Raw genomic sequence first — 26,472 nt, 5'->3', positions numbered from 1 at the left:
GCCAGTTTCGAGGGACTGCTGAAAGATCATGGTGAGTATAATAGTCGAGTAAACACAAGTACTTATTAAAAACTTGGGATTAATTAAATCACTACCGGGGGCCGAAGAAGGTTTTAGCGACTTTATTAGGGCAGCAACGCCACTTGGTTCAATAATTATTGGAGGCATGCTAGGGTAATTAAATTGTTGTAAGGACGGTACAATATTACTTGAATGAACCGAGAAATTCGCTGTAAAAGCTTCATTAAGTATGGTCGCACAATCATTCGGGTGAACTGTATTTCCCACAATATGAACAAGGGTTATAGTGTCATTTTCGCTCGGTTTAATAGTGCGCCAAATTTTTTTTAATATCAGTTGACAACATAGATGGCAACGTATTCCGTAAAAAGTTCTCTTTGGCAGTCTTTATTGCTGTTATATATTGATTAGAAGCCGATTTGTAGGCAGCCCATCGATTAGCGTTTCCAGATTTTTTCGCTAATTTATATAAGCGTTTTTTCTTGTTAGAAAGACGCCTTATGTGTGAGGTGTACCATGGTACATTTTGGTTAGCAATAATTCTGCGCACAGAAATATATCGGTTAGATAAGTCATGAACCGTGGCAAGAAATATGTCCCAGTTAGATTGTGTGCTGCGCTTATCGAAACCTTCTAAGAAACGGTCAAGGAATGAACATAGCTCGTTGTTAATCGCCGAGAAGTTTGCCTTCTTGTAATCACGAATAGTTTATTTTTTTTAGATGCTTTTGGATGCGATATGTCGATGCGGAAAGATATCAATGAATGGTCGCTCAAGCCGGGCGAGAGTGTCATGTCCGAAACTAGGTCAGGCCTAGACATTAGGGCGAGATCAAGAGTGTTTGCAGTAATTTGCGTTAGTCTTGTTGGCTGTGCAATCATTTGGGTGAGTGAAAAAACAGAAAAAATGTTTAGAAAATCGTTGCCTAGTGTTGTAAACGGATGCATAGTTGGAGGCGTGGTCGCCCAGGTGATGTTTGGAATATTGAAATCACCTAGCAAAAAGAGAGACAAGTTGGGGTAGCGTAGAAAAACCGTGTTAATGACGTCATGAAGCTCGTTGACAAAATCGGAAGAATAAGGGGGGCGGTAACAAGCACCGATCAAAACTTTTTGAAAACCGAGTTCGGCAATAGCCCACACGATTTCAAGTGAAGTGTTAACGTGAATACAGTGAGATTGGAAGTCTTTTATAATTGCCAGAAGGACCCCGCCACCTCTACGGGAAGTGCACGATCACAACGATAAAACGAAAAACGGTGCGCATGCGATAGAATTTCATGGTTGTGTATTTCAGGTTGCAGCCGAGTTTCCGTGAGTATTACAATATCAGCGTTACAAGTGTCAATTGCCGAAGTTAAGGAATCACGCTTGTTCATTATACTTTGGATGTTAGTAAACAGGACAGACACATGAGATAAGCTTGATCCACTGCCCCTCGCGCAATCCTATGCATTGGGACTTGTTTCAGAGGTCGACTGATTAAGATCCAAAACCTGTTTAGTGTGGTCTGTTACGCTTTCGGTTTGCGGATCATACATGTATTGTTTTTATCCAGGACAAGCTTTTTATACTGTAAAGCATTAGGTTGGTATTTCGCAAAGTCGATAAGTTGTTTGCGAGCATAACGTGTGGCGGGGCAAAAATCTTCTGTAACCGAAATATCCTTTTCGTTTAGCTTGGTTCGAGCAGAAAGTATTTTGTCTTTCATTTTATAGGAGGAAAATTTAACTATTATTGGGCGACACTTATTTGGCATGAACGTTCCCAAGCGATGCGCACGTTCGATAGAATTGTTAATAGATTCCGCATCATCTACACCTGTCAGGGCTTGTTTAATGCGGTCTTCCGATTGTTGCCATGTTTCTCGAGAGTCAGAGATACCATGAAATAACAAATTATTCCGCCGAGATCTGTCTTCCAATTCATCTACGCGGGACTGCAGAGCGCCATGCTGAGTGGATAAGGTCTCAATCGAGTCTTGCGTGGTAGTCATAGGTTGATCCATGGGTTCGTACTTTTCCATTTTTTCTTCCAAGGCATCTAGCCTTGATTGAATGCAGCCAATTTTGTTTTCAATCTGACCAATACCTGTCTGAATGGCCTTTACATCTGCAATAATCTCAGCTTGGCGCTCTGAGGATTCCACAGAACGTGACTGTAGGTCTTTAAGAAGCTGGAAGATAACATTCATTTGTTCGGATGGTTCGTCAGGCAAAGTATCCACGTCTAAAGAGGATTCCACATCTACAGAGGCTGCAGAGCGAGTTTTAGGCGGCCCCGGGTTCGTTTCAACGTCCCCGGAACGCAGCAACAACAAAGCCATTGATACACATTCACCAGCAACTTCACAAAGCACTTGTGGGCACGGGAGCAGAAAAAGGAAACGATTATCGCTTTTCTTAGCGTATAATGAGTACTGTTTACGCACCTGCAAAGCGCAGAAGCGCGACATGTCAGCTGTGAAGCCGTGAATGCTCCCGTGCCCACTGAAAGGCTGTCGTGGTGGCGAGTTGTTTATATCTTCTCCGGGGGCTGATATCGCCGTCGATGACGTCGATGCGCAGCCGGCACTGCGCATCAGAAGAAGGAAGTCCGGCTGAAATGTCAGCCTGAAATTTCAGCAGTTGTCCGGCTGAAATTTCAAAAGATACTTGACAAAAAATTTTGCATACTTTGCATACTTGCAAATATTTCAGCAAAAGAATACTTGAAAAAAAAAGCGGGGCTGGCGCATGTCGCCTGGTCTGCCTGTACCCCACACACCCAACGAAATGTTACGGGGAAGCAGGGATAAACGTTATGTGACGCTGTGTACACGTTAAATGGAGGGAAAACGTCTATTTATATTTTTAATGGTTGGGCGACTTTCCACCGGGGTCTTGTGCCACGTGCGACAGTTCCCGACGGGGTCAGCAGGGGTGGTATCCTTGTTCCAGGGCTCCAACGGCCTCTGCTGCTTTGCGTTCCCGCTGAATCAGACCGGTCTGGTCTTCACATCAGTCGCTTGCCGGCAGTGCATCCCATTGCTCCGCCTTAGGGTTTCTGGTTTTGGGGATAGCCTTTGTGCTTTGGCGTCCCCGTGTGGTGTTTTAGAAGGTGGATTTTCCTTATTTTTTTTTTATTTGTCTATTTACGGGTACTGCAATCCCCTGGAGGGATTTTAGCAGGTGAGTACAAAAGACGAGAATATTAGCATATAACACCAGGCAAACAGATGGAACAGTCACTCACATTTCACATAGTAGGCAGACATAAAACACAAGGCAACCAAAGAACCATTACTTGCTTTTTACAAACGTGAACAAACATAACAAAATAGTACAGATGAAACATCACTCTCATTTTACGAAAATGAAACAAAACTAGCACACAAGCAAAATTATTTTCTCTGCTATTGTAGACCAGCGACAAAGGATGCTAAAGATTGTTTTGTGGCTTGATGGTTATTTAAGCTATTCCAATCCTGCACAGTTCTAGGGAAAAAAAGAATATTTGAAGCAATTATTGCGGGCACGGAACGGAGTTATTGTATGATAATGACGTTGTCTAATGGCGTAACCTGAAGAAAATGAAATAATTTTTCCAATATCTATCTTGTAATGCCCATTAATTAATCCATATAGATATTTTAATCGGGATATGCGGTTTTTTTCTGAAAGTGAGGGTAAGTTAGCTCTGACTAACAGTTCAGTTTCCGAGGTTCGTGCATAACTGTTATAGTTGAAGCGAACTGCTCTTCTTTGTATTTTTTCTACTTTATGAATGTTAATTTGAGTAAATGAATCCCAGATCACCGCGGCATAATCAAGCATGGGCAGGACTATCGATTTGTAAGCAACAATACGGACGGATGGAGGTGAAAGTTTCGAAGTCCTTCGTAAAAAGAACAGTTTCTGATTAGCCTTGGAAGTTACTATGTCAATGTGTTTTGTCATTATAAGATCCCTCGTTATCCACAACCCAAGATATTTGTAGGCTTGAACCTCGGAAAGAATGGCATTGTTTGTAAAGTATTGAAAATTTAATTTGTTTTTCTTATGAGAAATAGACATGTACACCGTTTTGTTCAAAATTGATTGACATTTGCCAAGCCTCGCACCAGAAAACAAACTTGTTTAGCGACTCGTTTCACAAAACTTGGTCCTTCGGGGATTCGATTTCGGAGTAAATAACGCAATCGTCCGCATACAGCCTAATATTTACAGAGATATCATTTACTATGTCGTAATAAACAAAATAAATAGAAGGGGACCCAGAACCGACCCTTGGGGGACGCCAGAGTCAACGGCAACCCTGTGAGAGGAATGATTGTTAAAAACTACAAATTGTTCCCTGTTTTTCAAGTAGGACGATATCCATTTAATAAGTTGATCATTCCCGGGAATTTTTTCTAATTTTTATACTAATTTATTGTGCAAAACCTTGTCAAAAGCTTTTGAAAATGCCATAAAAATTGCGTCTGTTTGTTTGCCATTAATAATTGAAGTAGCGAAGTCGTGTATTATTGTTGAAAATCCCTGCCTGAATCCATGCTGATGTTGGTTTAAGATGTTATGTTCGTCCAGAAAGTGTGAAATACTATTGTGGATAATGTGTTCGAGAAGTTTACAAACGGTTGAAGTTAGCGAGACAGGACGATAATTTTTGACACTCTGCTTGTTTCCTGATTTATGAACAGGCTTGACTCTGGCTGTTTTCCAGTCGTCCGGAACCTGGCCCTCGCGCAGAGATTTTGTAAAAAGAACATGGAGGTACTTCGACATACATTCAGCGTATCTCTTTAAGAATGTGTTAGGGATATTGTCATGTCCAGAAGATTTTCTGATATCAAGGTTCACAAGCATGTTCAATATGCCCTGTTCACTCATAACAACATCGCGCATTCGCGGCGAAATCGCTTCAAAAAGCGGTAATACGGAGTTGTCACAAGAAAAAAAACCGATTTGAAATGATCGTTGAAAGCATTTGCAATTCGAGCATTGTCGTGCTTGAGAATACCGCCGACATTAAAGACGTCACACTCTTTCGACGTGGGCGAAATGCTCCTCCAAAATTTCTCGGGACACGACGTCAAGTAATTCGGCAAGGACTCCCCACAATAACCCTGCTTGTCTGTTTGAATTTGATTTTTCAATTTTGCCTAAAGTTTGGCACTTTGTTCCGAATACGTTACGTTCAAACTTCGTTTTTTCTTTAAACACTTTATTTGCGTTCTTAACCTCAGTGTCACCCGAGAAATCCACGGATTTTTTCGCTTCGGTTTTTTTTAGTTACCAGAGGCACAAATGATTCTATGCATTATTTGACAATGTCCTTAAACCAGTTCCATAAATTATGTACATCAGTTTTATTATTCGCATTTTCGTCAAAGTTAAATGAAAGCAGATCTATAATAGCAGTATCATCTGCACGATCGAAATTAGGGAGAGATAAAAAGGTTGATTTCATTGTCGAAAAATGTGTCACTTAGAGTAAATAGCACATCATGATGATCGGAAATTCCAGGAAATATCTCAGTACTTGCTTTAGGTGTAATTGCCTGGTTAACGAAAAAAAGATCAAGGGTTCACTGAGCGGTGCGTTGAATTCTTGTGTAGCCTTCAACTAACTGAAGAAGGTCAAAACTGTAGCAAATATCAAGCATAGCTTCACCCGAGGGGTCGCTCTGGTTCAAGGCAAAAGTTTTCCAATCTACATTGGGTAAATTATAATCTCGTGTCATAATAATCCGGTCATCATACTTAATATCCAATTTCAAATAATTTTGCAATTCATTCAACACATCAAGAGTAGCGTTTGAGGGCCTATAAACACCTCCTATAATGTAACGGACATCGTTGTGGCAAGCCTTACAAAAAATACCTTCTACTCCTGGTTATCTGCCATTCTAGATGTTTTAAGGTTTTCTTTAAAAAGTACACAAACACCGCCGCCTTTACTACCGCGGTCATTTCTGTATGCGCTGTAGCCAGACGGAAGAAACTCACTATCGTAAACCGAGTCGCTTAGCCACGTTTCCGTCAAAACAGCAATAGCTGGATCATGAGAAAGTATTCATGCTTCTAATTCAGTGGCCTTATAGAACGCTCCTACAATTTACATTTAGTATTTTTAATGGGCCGGAGTGCTTGTTTTTTTGTCAAGTCGATTTTTTGTTCAGCCTTAAGCGTGACCCTTTTCCTTCGTCCCATGCAAACAAGACGTCATCAACCTTATGCTTATCATAAACTAGTCTGGTCTTACAGCCGCGCAGTCTTTCTTCCTCTGAACTTTTCCACAATTTTTTCCGTGTTTCTCGAACTCGTTTGGAAAAGTCTTCAGACAGTGAAAATGCGCTTCCCTTTAATTTAAGTGCACTCGACAAAACGTTAGTTTTTTCCCGGTAGTCAAGAAATTTTATGATCACAGGTCGTGGCCTGTCATTTTTTTTTTTGCCAAGCCTGTGACATCTTTCAATGCCCGTTACCATTATTTCTAATTTCTGTTCAAAAATACCTTCCTGTATTTTTGGTTTCAGATCCTCATACTTTTCTTCAGAGGGCTCCTCTAACCCTTAAATGATTAAGTTATTTCTGCGGCTTTTATTCTCAAGGTCATCTACTTTGTCAATAAGCGTTGAAACCTGCTTTTCAAGCTTTGATGTTGACAACTTCATATTCTTAAACTCGGTAGACAAACTGTTAAGTTCATTCAATTTGTGTTTGAGGCTGTCTATGCGATCAGCTAAACCTGAAATTCTTCTTTCAATATTTACTTGCGATTCCTGAACGCATTCAACGACAGAAGTAAGCTTTTTTATGCCTTCCAACACTTCCTTCAAAATATCTTCCTTAGGAGGCCCTGTGTTTGATTCAATATCCCCACATGCCAAAAGATCCCTTGGTAACAGAGCAACACTGTTAAGAAAGCAATGAACACACAGTGAGCAGGGCAGCAGCACTAAAAATCGGTCATCACTACGTATATAGTAAGGAAGATGGTGACGACTAACCCGAAGCACAAAGCAAAAAGGATTGCTCAGCATGTTGCCTGTTGTGCTGCAGCCATGCCCACTGGCGAACGACGGGACCAGAGGTGCTCTTACAGCCCTTGAATACGGCACGTGATGTGATGTCACAGCAGTAGATAGCCACGCTGGCACTATGAAGCGATATTCAGCCGTGTCGCACGTGGTGTTCTTGACAGGCGCCGTCAATTGCAGAGCAGGCCCCGGTCCGTGTTCCGCGCATGTCCATTGAAGATAGTCCGGTGCCAGACGGATGCACAGAAAAACCTGAAGCACAGAGCAAAAAGGATTGCTCAGCATGTTGCCTGTTGTGCTGCAGCCATATGCCCACTGATGGAAAGTAGTGATGGCACAGTGGGCACGCGTCTGCATGTCGAGTCGGATAAATTTTACTCAGCACGTTTAGGTTAGGGAAAGTGCCTGTCTTCCGCTGTCTCCAGTCAGTGGCTTCTGCCCTGGTCAGGGATTCGTGTGGCGGAGGGTACCTTTTCCTGATACCCCTGTAGTATGCCCATGTGGCCGAGTATTCCGAAGGGACTGGCGTAGGTTTTTCGAGGTCGGAATCATCGGGTGCTCGGTTGGTAGTATAGCCTCGAGCTACCCTGTCCGCCTCTGTGTTTCCCGCTATTCCCGATCGCGCTGGGCACAGGATCCTGCGGTGAATCTTAGGTGGATGCTCAGGGTGTTGAGGTACGCCACCTTGAGCCTGCAGGAGTACAAGGAGTGGGAGTGTGCAGGAGCTTATTCGTCCCTTCAAAAAGTGTCACCAGGTCTCTTGCGAGTCGGAAATTATTGTAAATGACCGTCCCGTCCGGAAGCCTTCCGCCGCTGCCTGAGCTATAGCTAGCTGCTCGGCGTCCGTCATGGTAAAATGACGTAGCGATCCACAGGTGACCATATGTAGGTCTGAGTCTATGACTACAGCCACCCTTCGTCCTTTCGTGCGATCTTGTGTGGCTGCGTCCACGTGCACTGCGTTGTTCTTGCAGGAGAATGTGCGGCATATGAAATCCGCTCGTGCTTGGCGGCTGCCTCGATTGAGGTTGGGGACCATGTTTTAGGGAATTGGGACGACGTGGAATTTCCGGCGGATGTCATCAGGAATGTCTGTTGTCTTGGAAATTTCGCTGATTTGCTCCGTGCACCGCAGCTGGCGCAGGAGCGCTCTACCCGTCGGGGTCTGCATCAGCGGCTCAGTCGGGGCTTTGAGTTGGGATTCTTTATGCTCTTGAAATGTGTTATGGACCCCTAAGGCCAGTAGCTTTTCTGTTGACGTGTACATCGGTAGCCTTAGTGCCGTCTTGTACGCTTTTCTTTAAATATTTTGGCCTGTTGCTCTTCCGAAAAGTTCATGTTCTAGTAGGGCAGACTGTATGATACCCTACTCACTACCAAGCTGCACACCAGCTTCAAAGTATCTTCTTTTCTCATTCCGGCGCGTCGGTTTGCAGTTCGCCTTATCATTCTGGAGACTTGCGTCTTCGTGGTACTGAGCAAGGCCAGAGGGTGGGTATTCCGTTGGTTGGATTGAATCCACATCGTCCCCGCCCCCTTCCCCGTCGCCCCTGTCGAAGCGCTGTCTTCACCGACATGTCTTCCGTCTTCATCTATCCGCGCAACACAGTCGAGCGAAAGGTCGCGGGTTCGATTCCAGGCCGCGGCGGCCGATTTTCTGATGAAGGCGAAACGCAAAAAAACGCCCGTGTGTACGAGATTTCGGCGCACGTTAAAGATCCCCAGGTGGCCAAAATTAATCCGGAGCCCTCACTACGGCGCGCCCCATCGGCTGTGTAGCCGGCGTGTTAAACCCCATAATCAGTCAATAGGAAAAACCTTTCCAAAGTAATAAAACTGGCGGCGCTGTTCGTACATGCCCCAATTATTCAGCTAAAAAAAGAGGCCTCGTGCGTATTCGACACAAAATGTAAGTACATAACCGATACTACGGGCGTTCTTTTAATTGAGAACACATATTGTATTGGTTTTTACGGTAGCAAATGAAAACGCATTAAAAACAGTGTCGCAGAGAGGGCGATGAAAGCAAACACTTAAAAAAAGATTTCGCCTCATGCTGCTTCTCACAGCGAAGCACAAAAGGTGAAGAAAAAGACGCGCATTTTCCCAACAGGCGGCGCTCGAGTGGTTGGAACGCGCGACAATTGAATTTAATTTAACAAGGAAAGGCACGAGAGGGGTGGGTGTTACATGGCGGGGGTGGCAGAAGACAATCGTTTTTCGAGGACATTTGCAGCGAGGCAAGCAGGTGGCAATTTCTTAATCGGCTGTAGCCGTGAGAAGAAAAAAATTCTCATGGAAACGCCACAAATACGCTCTACCGATTCAATTTTAAGACGAAAGCCACAAGTGCCCCATTGTTCACAAAGCAGGTGTAATTGTTTGTTGTTGTCGTCGCCGCCGCCGTCGTCGTCTTTGCTGTTGTTGTTGTTGTTGTTGTCGTCGTCTTTTCTGCTGCTGATGTTGTCGGCTCTGTTGTTGTTTTTGCTGCTGCTGCTGCTGCTGCTGCTGTTGTTGTTGTTGTCGTATTTGCTGCCGCTGTTGTTGTTGTCTCTGTCGTTGTTGTTGCTTCTGCTGCTGCTGTCGTTGTTGTTGTCGCATTTGCTGCTGCTGTTGTTGTCGTCTCTGTTGTTGTTGTTGCTGCTGCTGCTGCTGCTGCTGCTGCTGCTGCTGTCGTTGTTGTCGTCGTATTTGCTCGTGCTGTTGTTGTCGTCTCTGTTGTTATTGTTGTTGCTGTTATTGTAGTTGTCGTCTTTTCTGCTGCTGTTGTCGTCGTCTCTGTTGTTGTTGCTGCTGCTTCTGTCGGTGTCGTATTTGCTGCTGCTGTTGTTATCTCTGTTGTTGTTGTTGTTTTCGTCTCTGTTGTTGTTGTTGCTGCTGCTGCTGCTGCTGCTGCTGTTGTTGTCGTCGTCATCTCTGCTGCTGCTGTTGTTGTTGTTTCTTCTTGTGCAGTTGTTGTTGTTGTCGTTGTTGTTCTTGTTGTCCGGCACAGATAATATGCAAACACGTATCAGTTAGTATGAGCCTGGGTTTCCAGAGTATGAGCCCCGTGAATGTTCACCGCGTCCGCTCAGCACGTTGCCAGCGGCAGGACGCGAGTTAGTTCAGAGCATCTGGGGCTGAAGTCATAGTGAGTGGCAGGAGAACGTGACGGCACGTGAGTGAAGCAGCTGCGTGCCAGCCACGGAGAACTCCTATTCTGGGGAAACAGTGGCGTGAAGTGTGTAAAGTCTCCCTGTCGAAGTAATTCTGGCCAAAAGATGAAGAAGCGAAAACCAAGAAAGAGACTCAAACACAGTGCAGGAGTGAATTCGCATTTGATAAGTAGCGTCTGTAGAAGCAACGATGCTCTTGTCTTCAATGCCTGGAAGCAGACTTCAGTGCCCCGAGGAATTTCTTTCGCCCCCTAGGATAATTCGTTCGCAGCCTTAGGCTTTCAGTGTCAACCGATGCTTTGTTTAAAGTGTATGCTTTGGTAACTGCTCAGTGCAAGTATCCTCCCCTTTGTGAGAAATCCATGGCCGATGAGTCCATGCGCACGGATCAGCGTTTGCTCCGCCGCACACATGCCGCCGGGTGTTGCTATATAATGCAGAATCCAACAGAAGATAGTAGACTTCCCAACGAAATTGGTAAATTAGCGGTAGAAACCAAAAAAAAACAGCGGTGTTTTTGCGAAAGGCCAGTAATCTGTTGACAGCAGCACGCCCTTTTGAAACGAGAGCAGTAGCAGAATTATAAGTTCGATACACGACATTTTTACGCTATAAGCCTCTGAAGAAATATGTGAAATGTCTGCGACACCGGTTGGGCATAGATTTCTCCGGCTTCACTTATTTCTGGCTCAATGTGCCGGTTCGGCAAGATAGAGTAGCATTACGGTTCGCACACCGATAATGTATAACTTCCTTGGCACTTGCCTTCTTTTCCTTCCTGTGAAAAGAACACCCTGAACAAGCTTCTCTCTTGCTAACTCCCTCCTTTCTAATGAACCCTCCTGTCTCATTTTCATTCTTTCTCTCTTGCTCCCCCCCATCTCTGGACCTATCTACCCCCTTTATAAGGCGGGCCAATGACGACCGTACGGTGCCTTGTCGAAAGGTTAGCAGTCGTCTGCTCACGCATACATACATACATACATACATACATACATACATACATACATACATACATACATACATACATACATACATACATACATACATACATACATACATACATACATACATACATACATACATACATACATACATACATACATACATACATACATACATACATACATACATACATACATACATACATACATACATACATACATACATACATACATACATACATACATACATACATACATACATACATACATACATACATACATACATACATACATACATACATACATACATACATACATACATACATACATACATACATACATACATACATACATACATACATACATACATACATACATACATACATACATACATACATACATACATACATACATACATACATACATACATACATACATACATACATACATACATACATACATACATACATACATACATACATACATACATACATACATACATACATACATACATACATACATACATACATACATACATACATACATACATACATACATACATACATACATACATACATACATACTGAGAGACGTCGACCAGGGGTCCTGGTGGTGAAGCGTTTATTGCAAGGCAATGGTGCAACCGGCTTTGGTGTGAGACCAGCCAAGATGGAGCCCAAAACGAACGCGCCATCGGCGAGGTGATGATGGTAATGGGAGTGTTCCTGGATGGTGCAGGTTGTGGTGAGATTGACCACTGCAGGACACGATATCCGATAAGACAGAGACTGTGCTCACAATACATACATACATACATACATACATACATACATACATACATACATACATACATACATACATACATACATACATACATACATACATACATACATACATACATACATACATACATACATACATACATACATACACATCAGCATCATCATCAGCCTGTATACCCCCGCTGCAGGGCAAATGCCTCTCTAACAGATCTCCAATAAATCCCTGTCCTGTGCTAATTGCGACCAATTTATCCCCGCAAACTTCTTGATCTCATCTGCCCATCTAACTTTCTGCCGCCCCCTGCCACGCCTGCCTTCTCTAGAGATCCACTCTGTTTGCCTTAATGACCATCGGTTATCTTGCCTTCGAATTACATGCCCTGCCCTCGTCCATTTATTCTTAATTTCTACTAATATGTCCTTAACACGCATTTGTTCCCTGACCCACTCCACTCTCCTCTTGTCCCATTAATGTTACCTCTATCATCTTCCCTTCCATTGCTCGCTGAGTCGCCCTCAACTTAATTTGAACCCTCTTAGTGAGTCTCCAGGTTTCTTCCCGGTAGGTGAGTACCGGTAAGATGCAGCTGTCATACACTTTCTTCTTCAGGGATAATGTTAGGCTGCCATATGTATATACATACACATACGTACATACGTATGTTCCTAGCCAACTCACGTGCATCCTCGTTGCCTTCCAAGGCAAGACGATTAGGGAAATGTCTCCGCTGTTTTTGTCCCACCTAGGTCGTACGATCAAATTGTTACGTACTTACAGCTGCTTTCCAAACTTTGCACAGATGTACCGGGTCACGACGTCTATGGAAGTTCATTTGCTACTGTGACTAAAATTGACATCACTTCCGGTAAAGGTATTACTCGGGACGTCACTTGGTGTTTCTAAGTCCCGTCAGCAACAGGCCGCTCGGCCATATGAGTCACATTTATAGCCAGTGACGTCCGCTACCACGTTCGACCTCTTCCCCAGGCCTCCCCTCACCCCTCCTCTTCTCACACCATGCCCGTGAAGTCGGTGGCATTAAGAGCTACTTTGACAATAAGAGCTTATAAGCTTGGCTGTGATAATAAAAATCTTCATGAATCCCCCCCCCCCCTCCGTTCTCGGGTGGTTGGTGAAGCGTTCTACCCGTGACAACGCCGAGGACGGAATTGTCTGTTTCGTAGAGCGGGCTGCACAAGCGAGTGATCTGGGATTAATATAATTGCATATGCCATGCTCGCCTTATTTCGCACATGTGGAAGAATCAAATGCAAGCGAACGCACGGGCAGAGGTGCAGGGTATATCGTATTCACGCAGTAAACCTTCGTTTGCTCGATTCTGCAATGCCTGCCCAACTTTTATGGCGGGGACTGCGGCGAAATTGGAAGTTTTAACAAACGCGGGCAACCAAACCATGACGGTGCGTTCACCCTTGCGCACAAGGCGTGGCGGGAAAGCTATCAGGCATGCGGTCATGTCACGGTGCTTTGCGGTTTCGCAACACCTTTCTACTGTCACGAGGCACCAACAGACACGGGATGGGACAATTAGTAAAAGTGACTCGCAGCGCATTCATAGGCCGTTCCACGCGTTCTCTTGTTGCATTTAGGGGTTTCAAGCCTATTAATTCAAAGAAAAAGCATCGAGTGAAAGCGTCTGCAGCAGCAAAACGGCTCCTGAACCTCCCGCTGGTTGCTACGCGGAGCACATACCAGCCGATGTGTATTGGCCAGCACATGCGAAAGCATTAACTGGCGCTCTGAGCGAAAAAGGTGTTTGCGGAGTTTGGAGCACAAAAACGGATCACAAACCGGCCATTTCTGCGACATGTTTCGTAGCACTGTCTACGCGGCAGTACGTACCGTACCGCTATGGAGTACATCTACATCGTCTGCGGCCTCTATCTCGGCAGTAGTGACAATTAGCCGTCCACGCGAGTACACCGCGGATATTCCCCTCAGCAACACTGAAATATTGCTTGTAGCGGTGAACCCAAAAGAGCACTTAGTGGCATTCAATTGAGTGAGCGTTAGTACTTCCGCACTACAACTCATCAGAATTCCTAAGGTGGCCTCCGGACTTTTTACTGCGCGAGCCTCACGTTAGTCGGGTCAGTTGGCGAAAGACGCGGTGCCTCCTTATTAGTGCGACCAACAGCGTGGCCGGAAGCTGTCGGCGAAAAGCGGGGCCGGGGCATGTCGGCAATATTCCGCCTCAGCTTCAAAAGGGCCTTCGTCGTCGTCATAATCATCATCATCATCATCATCATCATCATCATATCTACGCCCACTGCAGGGCAAAGGCCTTGCTAACTGCAACCAATTTATCCCCGCGAATTTCTTGATCTCATCTGCCCATCTAACTTTCTCCCGCCCTATGCCACGCTTGCCTTCACTAAAGGGCCTTCGTATTTTCATGCAAAAATGTATTTTATGGAATGCATTTGCGTGAGGTAGCAAGCTCACTTTACAGGAGCTCAGTGCAAAGCTTGACATCGATTGTGCTGGCTTCACACGTTTTAAAGCGAAGCTTCATATGCCTCATTGATGGCGACGTTACCCCAAAATGCACTCCAGGAAAGCCAGCTTTCACTGGCGATGATGACGATCGTAGGTGAACTGAAAGATGGTTGAAACGCGAAGCTTTCTATGTTCAATAGCCAATGTCTTCAAAATCTAAAGTCAAAGTACGAAATCCATATTCTTAAGCTCAAACCGCAGTTGGGGAAGCCAACTTAGACAACGGATTTCCGCAAGGGCACATCAAACGCCTCAAAAGCAAAAAAAATATGCTTCCCGTGGTCGGAATAGAACCTTGTTCTCTCGCTCTACGAAGCCGACGTCTACGGACTGAACGTTTTACATTTTGGACTTTGACATTGACTCCCGTTGCAAGCGCGAAAGCTTCGCGTTTTAATCATCTTTTTCTTACGAAATGAGCTTTGATTTTTATGCAAGAATGAAGCCTATTCGTGAAGAAATATTGAATTCTTGCGTTTTTCGGGGGGCCATACACTCAGCAACACTAAGCTCAGCTGCAGAAATCTTTACGGCACAGCTCGTAGACATTACTTAGAGACAAGCGATGTTCACGTCTCTCACATCACGTGAAACGGCTCGACGTTTTTTCTCTAGGCGTTTTTTTTTTTTGCTAGTGATTTTTCTCTACGTGCCGCTACGGACATACGGACATGTGAACACATCCTTCAAAGGTTCAAACACCTTCGCCCCGAGCGACACCGCTGGTCGCTACAGGAATAGACAGAGCGGGTGGGCGCACCACGAAAAAAAAAATGCATCGTGAAAAAAAAAAAAGCAAAATCCCGTTCCCATGTTGCCTTTTTTGTCCTCCTCTAGACGACGGGCTAACGATGCGATGATAAGTCAGGGCTCTCGGACGTGAAGGGGGACATACCACGAGGTTCCGTGTAAAGTTTTGGCGTGCGCTGCGCCCCACGTATTGTCTCAGTTAGGCTCGGGGTCCCGGCGTTGTTGCGAGAGGTAACATGTAGCGTGTCAATGATCGAGATCTCCTCCATTTCTCAAGCGATGACAAATGAACATTCTTGATAAAACCTGTTTGCCGCCTGGCTAGGGTCAATGCTTGGTTTCCAAACCATGAAGGACAAATGAGCGCGCTAGCTAACACCTGCTTCTTTCGGGGCCTACGCCAAACATTCGTTACCGTCCCGCATCCAGGGCTGGCAGCGTTGTAACACCTTACGGTATGCCAACACGTTGCAAAGGTTAGTTTTGACACAAACCACAGGTTAATACGTTTTTTCTTTGTTCTTTTCCCTTTTCTCTGCATGTCAGCGCTATGTCGGCAATCAGAAAGTGGTTCGTTCTTCTTTTCCTTCACAGCAACCTTTTTTGTCTTCCAGCAATTCTTCTTCCTCACGGCAAGTTTTCTTGTTTTACTTTTGTTACACAGCGATACACAATTTGTCAGTTCTCATTATATTGGGCGCGAGAGCGAGCACGGAACGTCAAAGCACAATTCGAAAGAATGATTACGTCGACGGAAGCGGCAAAGCCGAGGTGGGAGAGAAATATGCGGAGGCTCGCGGCATTATTTTCTCTTTCGCGAGCGCCACCCGGCTCCAATCCGTGTTCCTCCCCCCAGCCAACCTCGGACCTCTCTTTCTATACTTCAGCGTTAAGATAGACCTGCCAAAGCCAATTACCACGGCCGTTCCGGTTGCCGTCTTTGTTTTATTCGTGCCGGCCGAACCTCAGCGAGCCAGGTTGCGGCCAGCGGCTAGCGAAAGGCCACCTCGTTTCTCAAAAGGGGACGTCGCGAGTGTTTCGACCTCCTGCGGTGACTCGGGGAAACGAGGGACCGGCGATGGCTGGCCGCACTCGTTGCGCCACCGCGGTTGTGCGAAGGCGGTCTCTTTATACCTTCATCCGTTTCTTCGTTTTCGACTCTATTGTGTTTGTTTTATTTCTCCTGACGTTTCACGTAGCGTTTCGAAATGCGAACGATGGACCGTCCCTTCTCCCCGTCGACTGGGCGTGGCGCGCGCAGCTGCAGAGGCTGGACAGAAGTTATGTGTACAGCTGTTTGCCACCTTCGAAGTGTGTCCTTTGGAGAACAGCGCTTGCCCCCCTATTCTTTGTTTGTGCGCCTCGCTGTGGGGGCAAGAGTGCGTGGGCTGGGCGGCTTTTTTCGGGTATTTGTTTCAGTGCGTGCAATTTGGAGTGAGTGACTGAGCGTGGCTGAGCGAGCAAGCGAGCGGATGCGTTCTTCAGCGCCTACAGGAAGAGGTCGGAGTTGTACTGAGAGGCGTTGCTTTCGCGATCCTGCAGCCCGCCGTCTCTTGTGTACGTTCCAAACTGGGCCAGTGGCGCAGCAAATCCTGTAAAGAGTACATCTGTACTGGCAGAAGGCACAATGAGCTATGAATGCGTCATTACTCACTCCTTATCACAAGTCCTTCTGAGGTGGGAAGTTGCGTAGGGCAGGAGCCGTTCCTCACCTCAGTGCTCAGGAACGGGAGGCGGTCATAGTGCTCAGGGGTCACATCCTCGCGGTGTTGCAAACGGCCCATTCACAAACACAGGCCACCCATAAAAGCCAGGGTGATATCCTTGACTCGCCTCGCATTACTAACTGCCGTGTTCCCTCCTCATACACAGCGAGCCCAACTGCATGATAGTTAATGAAATGTCGCTTTTTCGCTCGTACTTTATGGTGAGGGAAATGCGGACTAACGAAAAATAAAAGGGAAATAAGGTGTGCTATATCGGTGGGAGGAGGTAGGGCGATCTGGGTTTTGAGGGTATACGTGAGTCGACGGTTGGCGCAAGGGAGCGTTGCGGTGTAGCTAAATATGCTTTGCTTTTTGAGGCTAGAGCAGGGTGCTTGCGAACTAAGGGCTTTGTGGGGAAGTATTCACAAAATGATGGGGTGTGCGTGGTCTCCAGAAATGAAACAGAAACTATGCGACACATGGTGTTAGAATGCGAGGGTATCCCTCCAAATATGAATGAGGGAAATATTCGGCTTCCTGAAGCCCTAGGATTTAAGGGTAGCACAGAGGCAGTTCACTTCAAGGCTGTCGAGGGGACGAAAATAAGATTAAAATGCTGGTGGACTAAAAGCAAAGAGGGAAATGTTTGCCTAGGACAGCTACCACCTGTGAGGCTACGTTCACACTACCGACGCAAAAGCCATATCGTGATGTATGGACGTAAAGCAATGGTGTGTCACGCAGTTCAGTTGACTGAGACGTGAAAAGACGTCATTCTTTAAAGTTATTGCGGCAGTTGCGGCAACAGTCAGAACCACACCCGGTCTAACAGAAAAATTAAGTATTTTTTGCGTGAAAAGCTTTTGTGCCTGCCCTAAGAGCAGCGCTAGTATTAAAGGAAGAGGGTAAAACATAGGTATATTTGCGTTTTTTTGGTAAGATGACACGTCATCACCCCGCTACAAAGGAGATACCAATGGCAATCATCATCAATAATCATCATCATCATATTGTCCACGCAGCGCAGACTTGCCCCCTTTGGCGGCCGATAGAAGGAACGGCAGATAGACTTCGCCAGTTTACTCTCACACAGCAGGCCCATCGTCACTGCGGACCCGCTCGCTCTGCGAAAACCACGATATCGTCTGCATCGTAAAATTGGGTTGGCCATGCACTGCGGAGAAGTAACAACAGGTGGACCGTGAGGGGAAGATACTGGCTACCGAGAGACGGGACTATAGAAGTATGGCGGAGACAATTAAAGGAACTCTGCAGCACCTCCGCGTCTCGAAGCACTGCGAAAGCTGTAGTTATCGCCAGCACGGAGCGGCGCTGCGTTATTTGCTCGTCGCAGCAGATGCGCCTTCACTTTATACTTTGCTTTCGGGGCTCTCTTTTTAAAGTGGCCATCGAATGCGTCCATTGCTGCTACTGAAAGAAAGCCGGCCAATAGCCGCTACACCGCCGTAATGACGTAATTCCAGCGGCCGAAGAACGCCAAGAACGGGAAAGAGGGAAAAATCTTTTGAGCAAGTTTATATGTTATCTGTTTGCCTAGGGCAGCAATTTTTCGCTGAGGTACTTTGCAGCCCCCTAATCTAAGTACTGGATGGGTTGCGTGACTGCGTTCTGCAAGCATTTAAGATTAGAAAAAAGTTGAAAAAGTGTTGCAGGGCCTTGTTACTCGACCGTAGCGATAAAATAGAAGAATTCAAAGCTAAAGAATGGATTCGGGCATCACAGATAGGAGAGGTTTGCAGTGTATGGAGAAGGCCTTCGCCCTGTAGGGGAAATAAACAGGATTATAATAATGATGATGATGATGATGAGAGTTGTGGTGAGGTGACCTCCATGATACTAATAATGATAATGATGATGATTGTGGTGTTGACGATTATAAGGACGGTGATAAACATTAATCGGAGAAATGAAGATTTGTGCACTGAAAAGACCAATAGGCAATCGTATAGCTAGTTAGTGAGAGGCAACAAACGGTAGACGACAAAAAAAAAAAAAAAGAAAACAGGCTCCTGCTTTGAGTTAGGAGGCCACCCGCGTTTATTCCTCCTCCTCTTTAACACACGGCGCGGTCAGATGCCTGGCGAGATGTCGCCGTTTAAGACCGTACCTCCACTCCAGCTCGCTGAAGGCGGCGCAGTAGTTCCCGCAGCCGTGTCATTCGACACGCCCATCTCGATCGTTCCTGTACCTGCGGTCAATTTTTGCGGTCACGCGAGAGACAGACCCGACCGCGTTTATGGCACGACATTCTCCGCTTCTGCAGGAGACTCGCGTTTGTTTGCTGCGCTGTTCGATCTGCGCAGTTGGAGTGTCCTCAGTTTTAGGAAGCTACACTTTTTCATCCTCCAAAAACTCGATAAGATCAGCACTTGCCCTGGATAGAATTTCCACACACAATGGTTTTCTGTGCGTTTCTCCTACCAGACACTCCAATTAAAACACCGCTTGCAAAGTCCGAGGATAAAATGGTTTCCCCAATTAGGGCAAGTATGTAAGTTATTTTGACCAGTGGTATCGTGCGTGCTACACCTCGATTCATGAAAAAAAAGGATCTGTGCACCCTCGTTATAAAAAGAAATGGCTTCATTCTAAATCTCGTTTTATTCAAAGTATTTTATGGTCCCGCAGCAGTGCACTAAGAAGAGATCCTCTATTTAGCAAGTGCTGCTTATAATGAAGACACTTCCTGTCCGGACGACTTCGTTGTTACGAGGGCATACGTAGGTGCGTAAGTGGTGTGCTGCCCTTTTCATCACGCAGGGTTCGTAGTCTTACTCTTGCAAAGGAGTGAAATAAACTGCACTGACTTTACTTGTTCAACCTGTCTTGAAGTATCTCTGCCATGGTTGAGCTGCCGTGTGGCGAGCAATTTGGTTCTGCAGTGTCTGGCCTTCTGTGTTTGCTTGTGCCCGCGAGACTGAGCAAGCTACGTGTATTTGTTAGGTTTGTCAAATTGTCACGAAGTCAAAGACGACGCAGTTGTCTTCAAGGAAAACACGTTTATTGGGGCGAACTTGTGCTCCCCTAACTCAAAGAATACACAGGCGGCGAAGAAGCAGACAACAGTGACGTGTGCAGGCGAGCTCCGGCGATTCGAATGCCTCGGCGTCGGCTCTGCAAGAATTTATCTTTAGGCGCGAGTGTTTCTGGAACCGTCGAATTACATCCAGAACAAAGAAGATTATTCAAGGCTGTTCACGTTAGTTCGGAACGCTCTCGTTATCAGAAGAGATAACACATGCGGCACAGAAAGAAAGAAGGAAAAACGCGCTTCCCTTGGCACACAGATAACACAGATAACACAGACCGGCGCAGCTGGGCGGTAAAAGCAAAACACAAGCAAACCCGTTGCATGGTTCGCGGCAATATGGTCAGCGCTACCAAGCATAGAAATGCTTGGTGGGGCAATTGAACGCCTCGTTTGATTGATGGCGCCCTCTGGCAGTAACACGGAGTATTCTTGCTCCGTGGCCAGGTAGCTAAAAGTCACCAAACCTTTCACGTGTCTAAATATACAACGAGTTAATAGACAGCCTGAAATATTTAACCCAAGCTTCGGTTCAAGATGGAAAGAAACAAAATATCCCGGAACTTAACCTCGGTCCTCGACCGCCGCAAACATGGACGTTACCACCCCTTCAGGGTTGCTATGTGTCACTATATCCTGCGGAACCTGAGGCATAATTTACACAGGATTACAATAATTCCTTCAAGACTTTTTGGGGGACCCTTGAGGTCTCGTCGACGGATACAAAACACGTCAAAGTTTCGAATTGTCTTGAAAGATACGCCTTTCGTTAGCGATGAACCAAAAGCAGGTGGGGGAGTGAAAAGCAGGACGGCGAGGGAGGGGGGAGTGAAGAACACCCCCTGAGCGCCTTCTGGGCTAGTACAGCTAAACCTTTCCTGTGAGAATCTCCCTTCTATACTCGGTGACAACTTAAGAACGGCACCGGAAGTTGCCGCTGTGCCTTATCACCGTAGCCGGAGTAGGGCGTTACTGGGAATATTTTTAACATGGCGTGAGCCGTTCCCGTGATTTTGTGGACTTAATATGCTTATAAACGACTCCAGTGACGACAAACAAACTGCGTGAGACAAGGCAGACGATATCACGCATTCATATCAAACCCCTTTCAAAACGCGTGCGCACTGACGTCACGGGTCCGACTCTTTGGTGGAGTGATACACTACATGAGGTGGTGCCGTTCTTGAGTTGTAACCGAGTATAGGTGCCCCAGATAATTCACCACAGCCACTCCCCTAGCGCAAGCCTGTATCTGCTTTTTGAGTTCACATTGAACACGCGGCGACCTTCAGCTGCAGGCATACCAAGTTCTCCGTAGAGACGTACTTGGCGAAGTTTTTTACTCTCTTAGCACACTTCAGGATATCAGGACACTCCGTCCTACGATTTAAAAACAATGTTTCAGCCAGCTTCCTCTGTTCATCCGCCGAGACTCAGAAATACGTCTTGACAGTCACGCCCCTTTAAGGAAAGCAATCGCAAACCCACGCCTCGCAAATCATTCTCCCTAGTATATCACCGTTCTTTGTATCCAGCCCCGACTACAGACAGCTCCAATTACGCGAAAAGTTTGTCTTGTCTTCTTTCTTGTGTTCGTCCATTTGTAGCGCTAAAACCATGTCGCACAGTTCAGACCAACCTGCCCAGCAGCAAGTCCTTCTTAAGTTTATAACACACCTCACTGCAAGCGTTCCAATTTGCTACCGTACCCGCCGCGGTGGCTGAGTGGCTAAGGAGTTGGGCGGCTGAGCACGAGGACGCGGGTTCGATTCCCGGCCGCGGCGGCTACTTTTCTGATAGAGGCGAAAAGCAAAAACGCCCGTGTGTACGAGATTTCGGCGCACGTTAAAGATCCGCAGGTGGTCAAAATTAATCCGGAGCCCTCCACTACGGCGCTCCTTATCGCCTACGTTGCTTCGGCGCGTTAAACCCTTCAATCAATCAAATCAAATCAATTAATTTGCTGCTTTAGGACTGGGTACTCGTGGAGCCATACTTCAGTTGTGCCACCTTCTCGCACCCTGGGCCAACAATGATTATTCATCTTTAGGGACAAAAATTTTGCAGGGTTTCCTGCGGGACTCTAGAGTTTAAAAAATTCTGTGATTCGTAAACTGCGCGCGTGATTACATCTACACTCGTTTGTGGCGTTCTGTACTACTCTTTTTACTTGTCCTATTTGTTTCATTTTATTGTTGCGTGCCATTACTTCACACACACATATATATATATATATATATATATATATATATATATGTATATATATATATATATATATATATATATATATATATATATATATATATATATATATATATATATATATATATATATATATATATATATATATATATATATATGAAGTAATATATTGCCGTGAACCATACATTGGGTTTGTTTATTTGTGTTTTGCTTTTACCGCCCGGCTGCACCGGTCTGTGTTATCTCTGCGCCAAGGGAAGCACGTGTTCCATTCTTTCTCTCTGTGCCGCATGTGTTATCTGTTGTGATAGGGAGAGCATTCCGATCTAACGTGAACAGCCCAGAATAATCTTCTTGGATCTACTATGTTCTAAATGCGAATCGACGTTTCGAGAACCACGCGCGCCGAAAGATAAAATTCCCCGCATTTCCCCGTGGGGAAGAATGTGAAAGTGGGAATGCACGAGTTGAATTTGCGCGGTTCGGTAATGTTCGCGAAAGAGAGATCACACACACACACACAACTACAAAGAAAGAAAGATGCATTTATTCACAGACACCTATTTGTGTTGTCATAGTACTTGATTGCTAGAGCGGATCTCAGCTTTGAAATTTCGTGTCAGTACTCCTTTAAGCGGGTGCATTAGCCCTTCTCACGCCCGATTCCTGGCCAATCCCCCACGTGGGTATGTGCCATGTCAGCGGCCAGGCAGCGCGCGCCCATCTCCCCCCGTTGCCAAGGAAGACGAGGAGATTCCTGGCCAATCCCCCACGTGGGTATGTGATGCGGACATCGCCGGTGGACGCAGGTTCAGGGTCGCTTAAGAAGTGCATTGCACTTAAAAAGCCTGCAGTGCGGACGCCGGGACATTCGATTCTGCGACGCTCGCCGACGCAAGTCACTTTGTTGACCGCTGCTTCGAGCACAAGTTTGCTCCAATAAACTGGTTTCTCCTTCACGACAACTGCGTCGTCCTTGGCTTCGTGACAATATATATATATATATATATATATATATATATATATATATATATATATATATATATATATATATGTATTCATTTTTTCTCTTATTGTTTTCTCCGTAATCTCACATCCCACATTCAGCACTCATTAGTGTAATAATCCTCATGAGGCGTAGTGATCGCCGCCGCCGTTACGGCTGGCCTCCCTCTCCAGTTAACCTTAAAGAGTTATCTCGTCTCTCTCTCTCTCTCTCCCTACGTGTGTGCGTGTGCGTGTGGGTGTGTGTGTGTGTACCCGAAGGAATTACTCTCGTGCAGACAATAGTTCGACATTGCCAGTCAAAACATCTCTGCACTCAGTCTTCCGAACACCTTTTAAATCACAAGTAGCAAAAGGACATGCTGGCATGTCAAATTAACGTTTTTTTCTTTCTATCTCTTTTTCTAAACTTTGCAAATGGGGCAGCTCTCAGCCCCTTCATTTTTAGATGATGACAGTATCTTGTATAATACTGTAGCGGATGGAGGTTCTTTTGTAAAGCCGACCGGCGCACGAAGCAAACAGATTTTGTTTTTCTCTTGCTGCGCGCGTGGCCATGTTTATAAAAGGGAATTAAGGGCTAAAGGTAACGAACAAAAGAACGGATACATAAAATGGAACTGTGGTATAACGCTGCATGATTGCAGATAGAAACGAAACAGGGCAGGAAAGCGGTTCACTCCTTTCTTTTTCACCCCAAGCGCGGGTTCACATGTGCGCGCGTGATGTTAGCTTCTTATCGCGATTAACTGCCCGCGAGCGTCAGGTACGGCCGTTTACAGATACGAAAACAGGCTGCGTTTTCTTACAAACGACCCTGCTTCACGCGCCGCAATACAAACGCCGCAGCTCGACGAGTGATTTGTCTTCCTTTATCGCGCCGGTATCATCCACTTCGCGCCAAACGATGCGTCCAGCGAGCCCACGGCCCTCCAGCGAGTGCTTTCTAATTGGCCTAATTTCTAGGCCGTGGTCGGGCACCAGGCGAAACATGTCCGGGAACAAAAAAGCAAAGCACAAGACAGAGGGTACAATAAATGAGAGTTCGTCTGCAACACTGGGCGAGAGAGAAGGAAGAGTATGAACATGAAAAGGGGAGAGAGAGAGAGACAAGAGGGCAGAAAGAGAAACTACGTGACGTCACATGACGTCACGGACGCCGTGGAGGCGTTGGCGCTCCTCCAAGCGGCGGTTTCGCGGAGCCTCCTCCCACCCCCGTTGCCTCCTCTGGAAGCGTGGCTCTCGAGCGTTTCGCGCCACCGCCGCTACCAGCAGCTGATGCGAAAAGTTGTCCCCGGCCGCCAATACGCGCGCGCGCCGAGTGCAACAGAGACCCGGCGGGAGTGCGTTCCGTCGATCGGCGCTCGAGTGACCGTCCCGTGCGGGTTGGACGACTTTGCGGGTGACCCGGTGTCGTCGCCACTTTTGAGTGCGCCTCGCGTGTGCTTCGGACGGTGCTCGTAACGTTGTGAACTAATTAGGTGACATCGCGAGTGACTTCTTTACTATGGTGACCTTTGACCTTTGGCCGCCAAGTTTTCCGTTTCCTGGGCTCGATCGGTGCTCTTAGCGTGCTACGTTGCTTGGACGCCTTTCACCTGGTGTATTCTATTCGGTGAGAACTGCGTGAGCATCTTCCGTGTGCGTTTGCTGGTTCTTCGGTGGACTTGTCTCCTTTCCCATGATTTGTAGTTGCTTGAGCGTCGTCTGCATCGCTGGACGAGGTGAGACATGCGCTACAACTTTTCTCTTCTCTTGCTCTGGTCTGCTAGGGCCCCTATCATCTGCTTGCTATACTTCTTGAAAATTGTGACGCCTTTTATCTGCAAAGTAATTAAACTGGTCCAATTACCATGTGCAACATCATAATAGGGCAAACGCAGGTAATTGGTACGTTTAGTATCGATAAAAAAACGACAAAAAATGATAATACACGCAGGTGACATGGGCCCATTTGTGGTATTAGATATCCCAGGATCTTCCTATTTAAAAAAAAAAAAGACTGCATATATAGTCTTTAATATCTCTTCCTAGCAATGCGTGCGTGCATAGCAATAAAGACGACCTTAAAGGTGACCTTTTTACAGCGCTGCGTAGGGATACTTGGAGTCTTAATTTTCACATATTATACTGCTCATGTTGTCTTCGAAAAGATGCCTTCTCAGGAGTGCGCCTGTGTATTGTAGTCACGCCTTTCTTAAAGGGAATCGGCCTATGGCGGTTCACAAAGTCACACACACAGTTTCATAAATTTTCATGTCTGCGCACACCGAAATGTCTTCGCACCAATTCGTTTATGTGCAGCAGTGGAGACGACTTTAAAGGGTGCTGTGTGTATGGCGCTGCAAATGGTACACGCATTTTTATGGGTTTTCAAGTAAAACTGTCTATAGTGCGCTAAAAAATTTCTTTCCGGCAGCGCAACTGTGTATACTGGTGAAGCCGACTTAAGAAGGGGTCGGCGTATATCGCTCTCTGATGAAACATGGGGTCTTCAGAGCAGTAGCAGTCCCAAGGTGCGCCCCCCCCCAAAAGAGGTCCTCAGCTTCTTATTTTTTTGTTTTTTTTTTAAGCCTACTGGTTGCGTGAGGTTAAATCCCACTTGTGCGAGGCCGCAAGCGTGTTGTGAACGCCAGAAATGCGTGCTTGAGCCGCCGTTGCACCACCTAAGGGGCGCCAAAAACCAGAGTGTCGCTAACACAAATCACGGTGATTTGTGCGCAAGCGGGTTACACCACATTACGCGTACATGCCTGCATGGTTATAACCTCCTCCGCAGAATTTGCGCAAGGAGAGGGGCGGTCCTTCATTCGCCCCCCCCCCCCTCAAAAGAAAAAAAAAATCGCCCCCCCCCCCCCCTCAAAAGAAACAAAAATCCCCCCCCCCCCCCCAAAACCAGTCCCTGGGACCGCTACTGCTTCAGAGGGTATTTATGAAAAACCCTAGGACCTTTACACTTTACTATAAGGCTTCTTACACACACCCAGGTAGAATTTTACCCCAGCAATGCATTTAGCATAGTAGGGAATCCGACTTTATTGTGGCAAGGTGCGTAGCAGAGCGGCTGGAAGGAATTTTCAAAATTTTTGTACCATTTTTTTTCTGTCATATGGTTGCAGCGTCGAAATTAATTTTTTTTTTTGCCGTGAATAAAGCTTGCCCCTCCTCATCCTCTTCGCCGTTGTTAATGTTTTATGAGACTAAGAGTGACCGATAACCGTGTTCGGTCATAGTATGGAAATAGCAGTCAACTGCAGTCAAAAACCGAATAAAACAAATCGCGCGTGCGTGCGTTCTCATTTGTGCGATCTCT

At 46.0% G+C, this 26,472-nt stretch overlaps 2 protein-coding genes across 4 annotated transcripts in view; one reads left to right on the top strand and one right to left on the bottom strand.

Annotated features, from left to right (window-relative positions):
• Nucleotides 1–26,472, top strand: part of LOC144163403 (lactadherin-like) — a 186,824-nt gene that overhangs the window by 47,852 nt on the left and 112,500 nt on the right. Inside the window, exon 1 of one of the 3 annotated variants that reach the window (XR_013320909.1) lies at nt 24,380–24,883. The exons of 1 other annotated variant lie outside the window; for it this stretch is intronic. The gene's annotated coding sequence lies outside the window, so the exon portion shown is untranslated. Of the gene's footprint in view, nt 1–24,379; nt 24,884–26,472 lie in introns of those variants that run through there. One more of the 3 variants, XM_077694382.1, reaches the window with a different exon arrangement.
• LOC144161820 (uncharacterized) lies at nt 1,535–2,519 on the bottom strand. The gene has a single exon (XM_077692416.1). The coding sequence runs from the start codon at nt 2,474–2,476 to the stop codon at nt 1,535–1,537; it is 942 nt and encodes a 313-aa protein (XP_077548542.1). The 5' UTR covers nt 2,477–2,519.

This window comes from Haemaphysalis longicornis, unplaced genomic scaffold (genome assembly GCF_048455015.1).
Source record: "Haemaphysalis longicornis isolate Haplotype H1 unplaced genomic scaffold, Haemaphysalis longicornis Haplotype H1 scaffold_12, whole genome shotgun sequence".
Lineage (NCBI taxonomy): Eukaryota > Metazoa > Arthropoda > Arachnida > Ixodida > Ixodidae > Haemaphysalis > Haemaphysalis longicornis.
Note: the sequence above shows the minus strand (reverse complement) of the source record. Positions and strands in the feature narration are given on the sequence as shown.

Bases quoted from the DNA above. Each gene is read 5' to 3' on its own strand.
- LOC144161820 (XM_077692416.1), bottom strand. From the start codon at position 2,476: ATGTCGCGCTTCTGCGCTTTGCAGGTGCGTAAACAGTACTCATTATAC.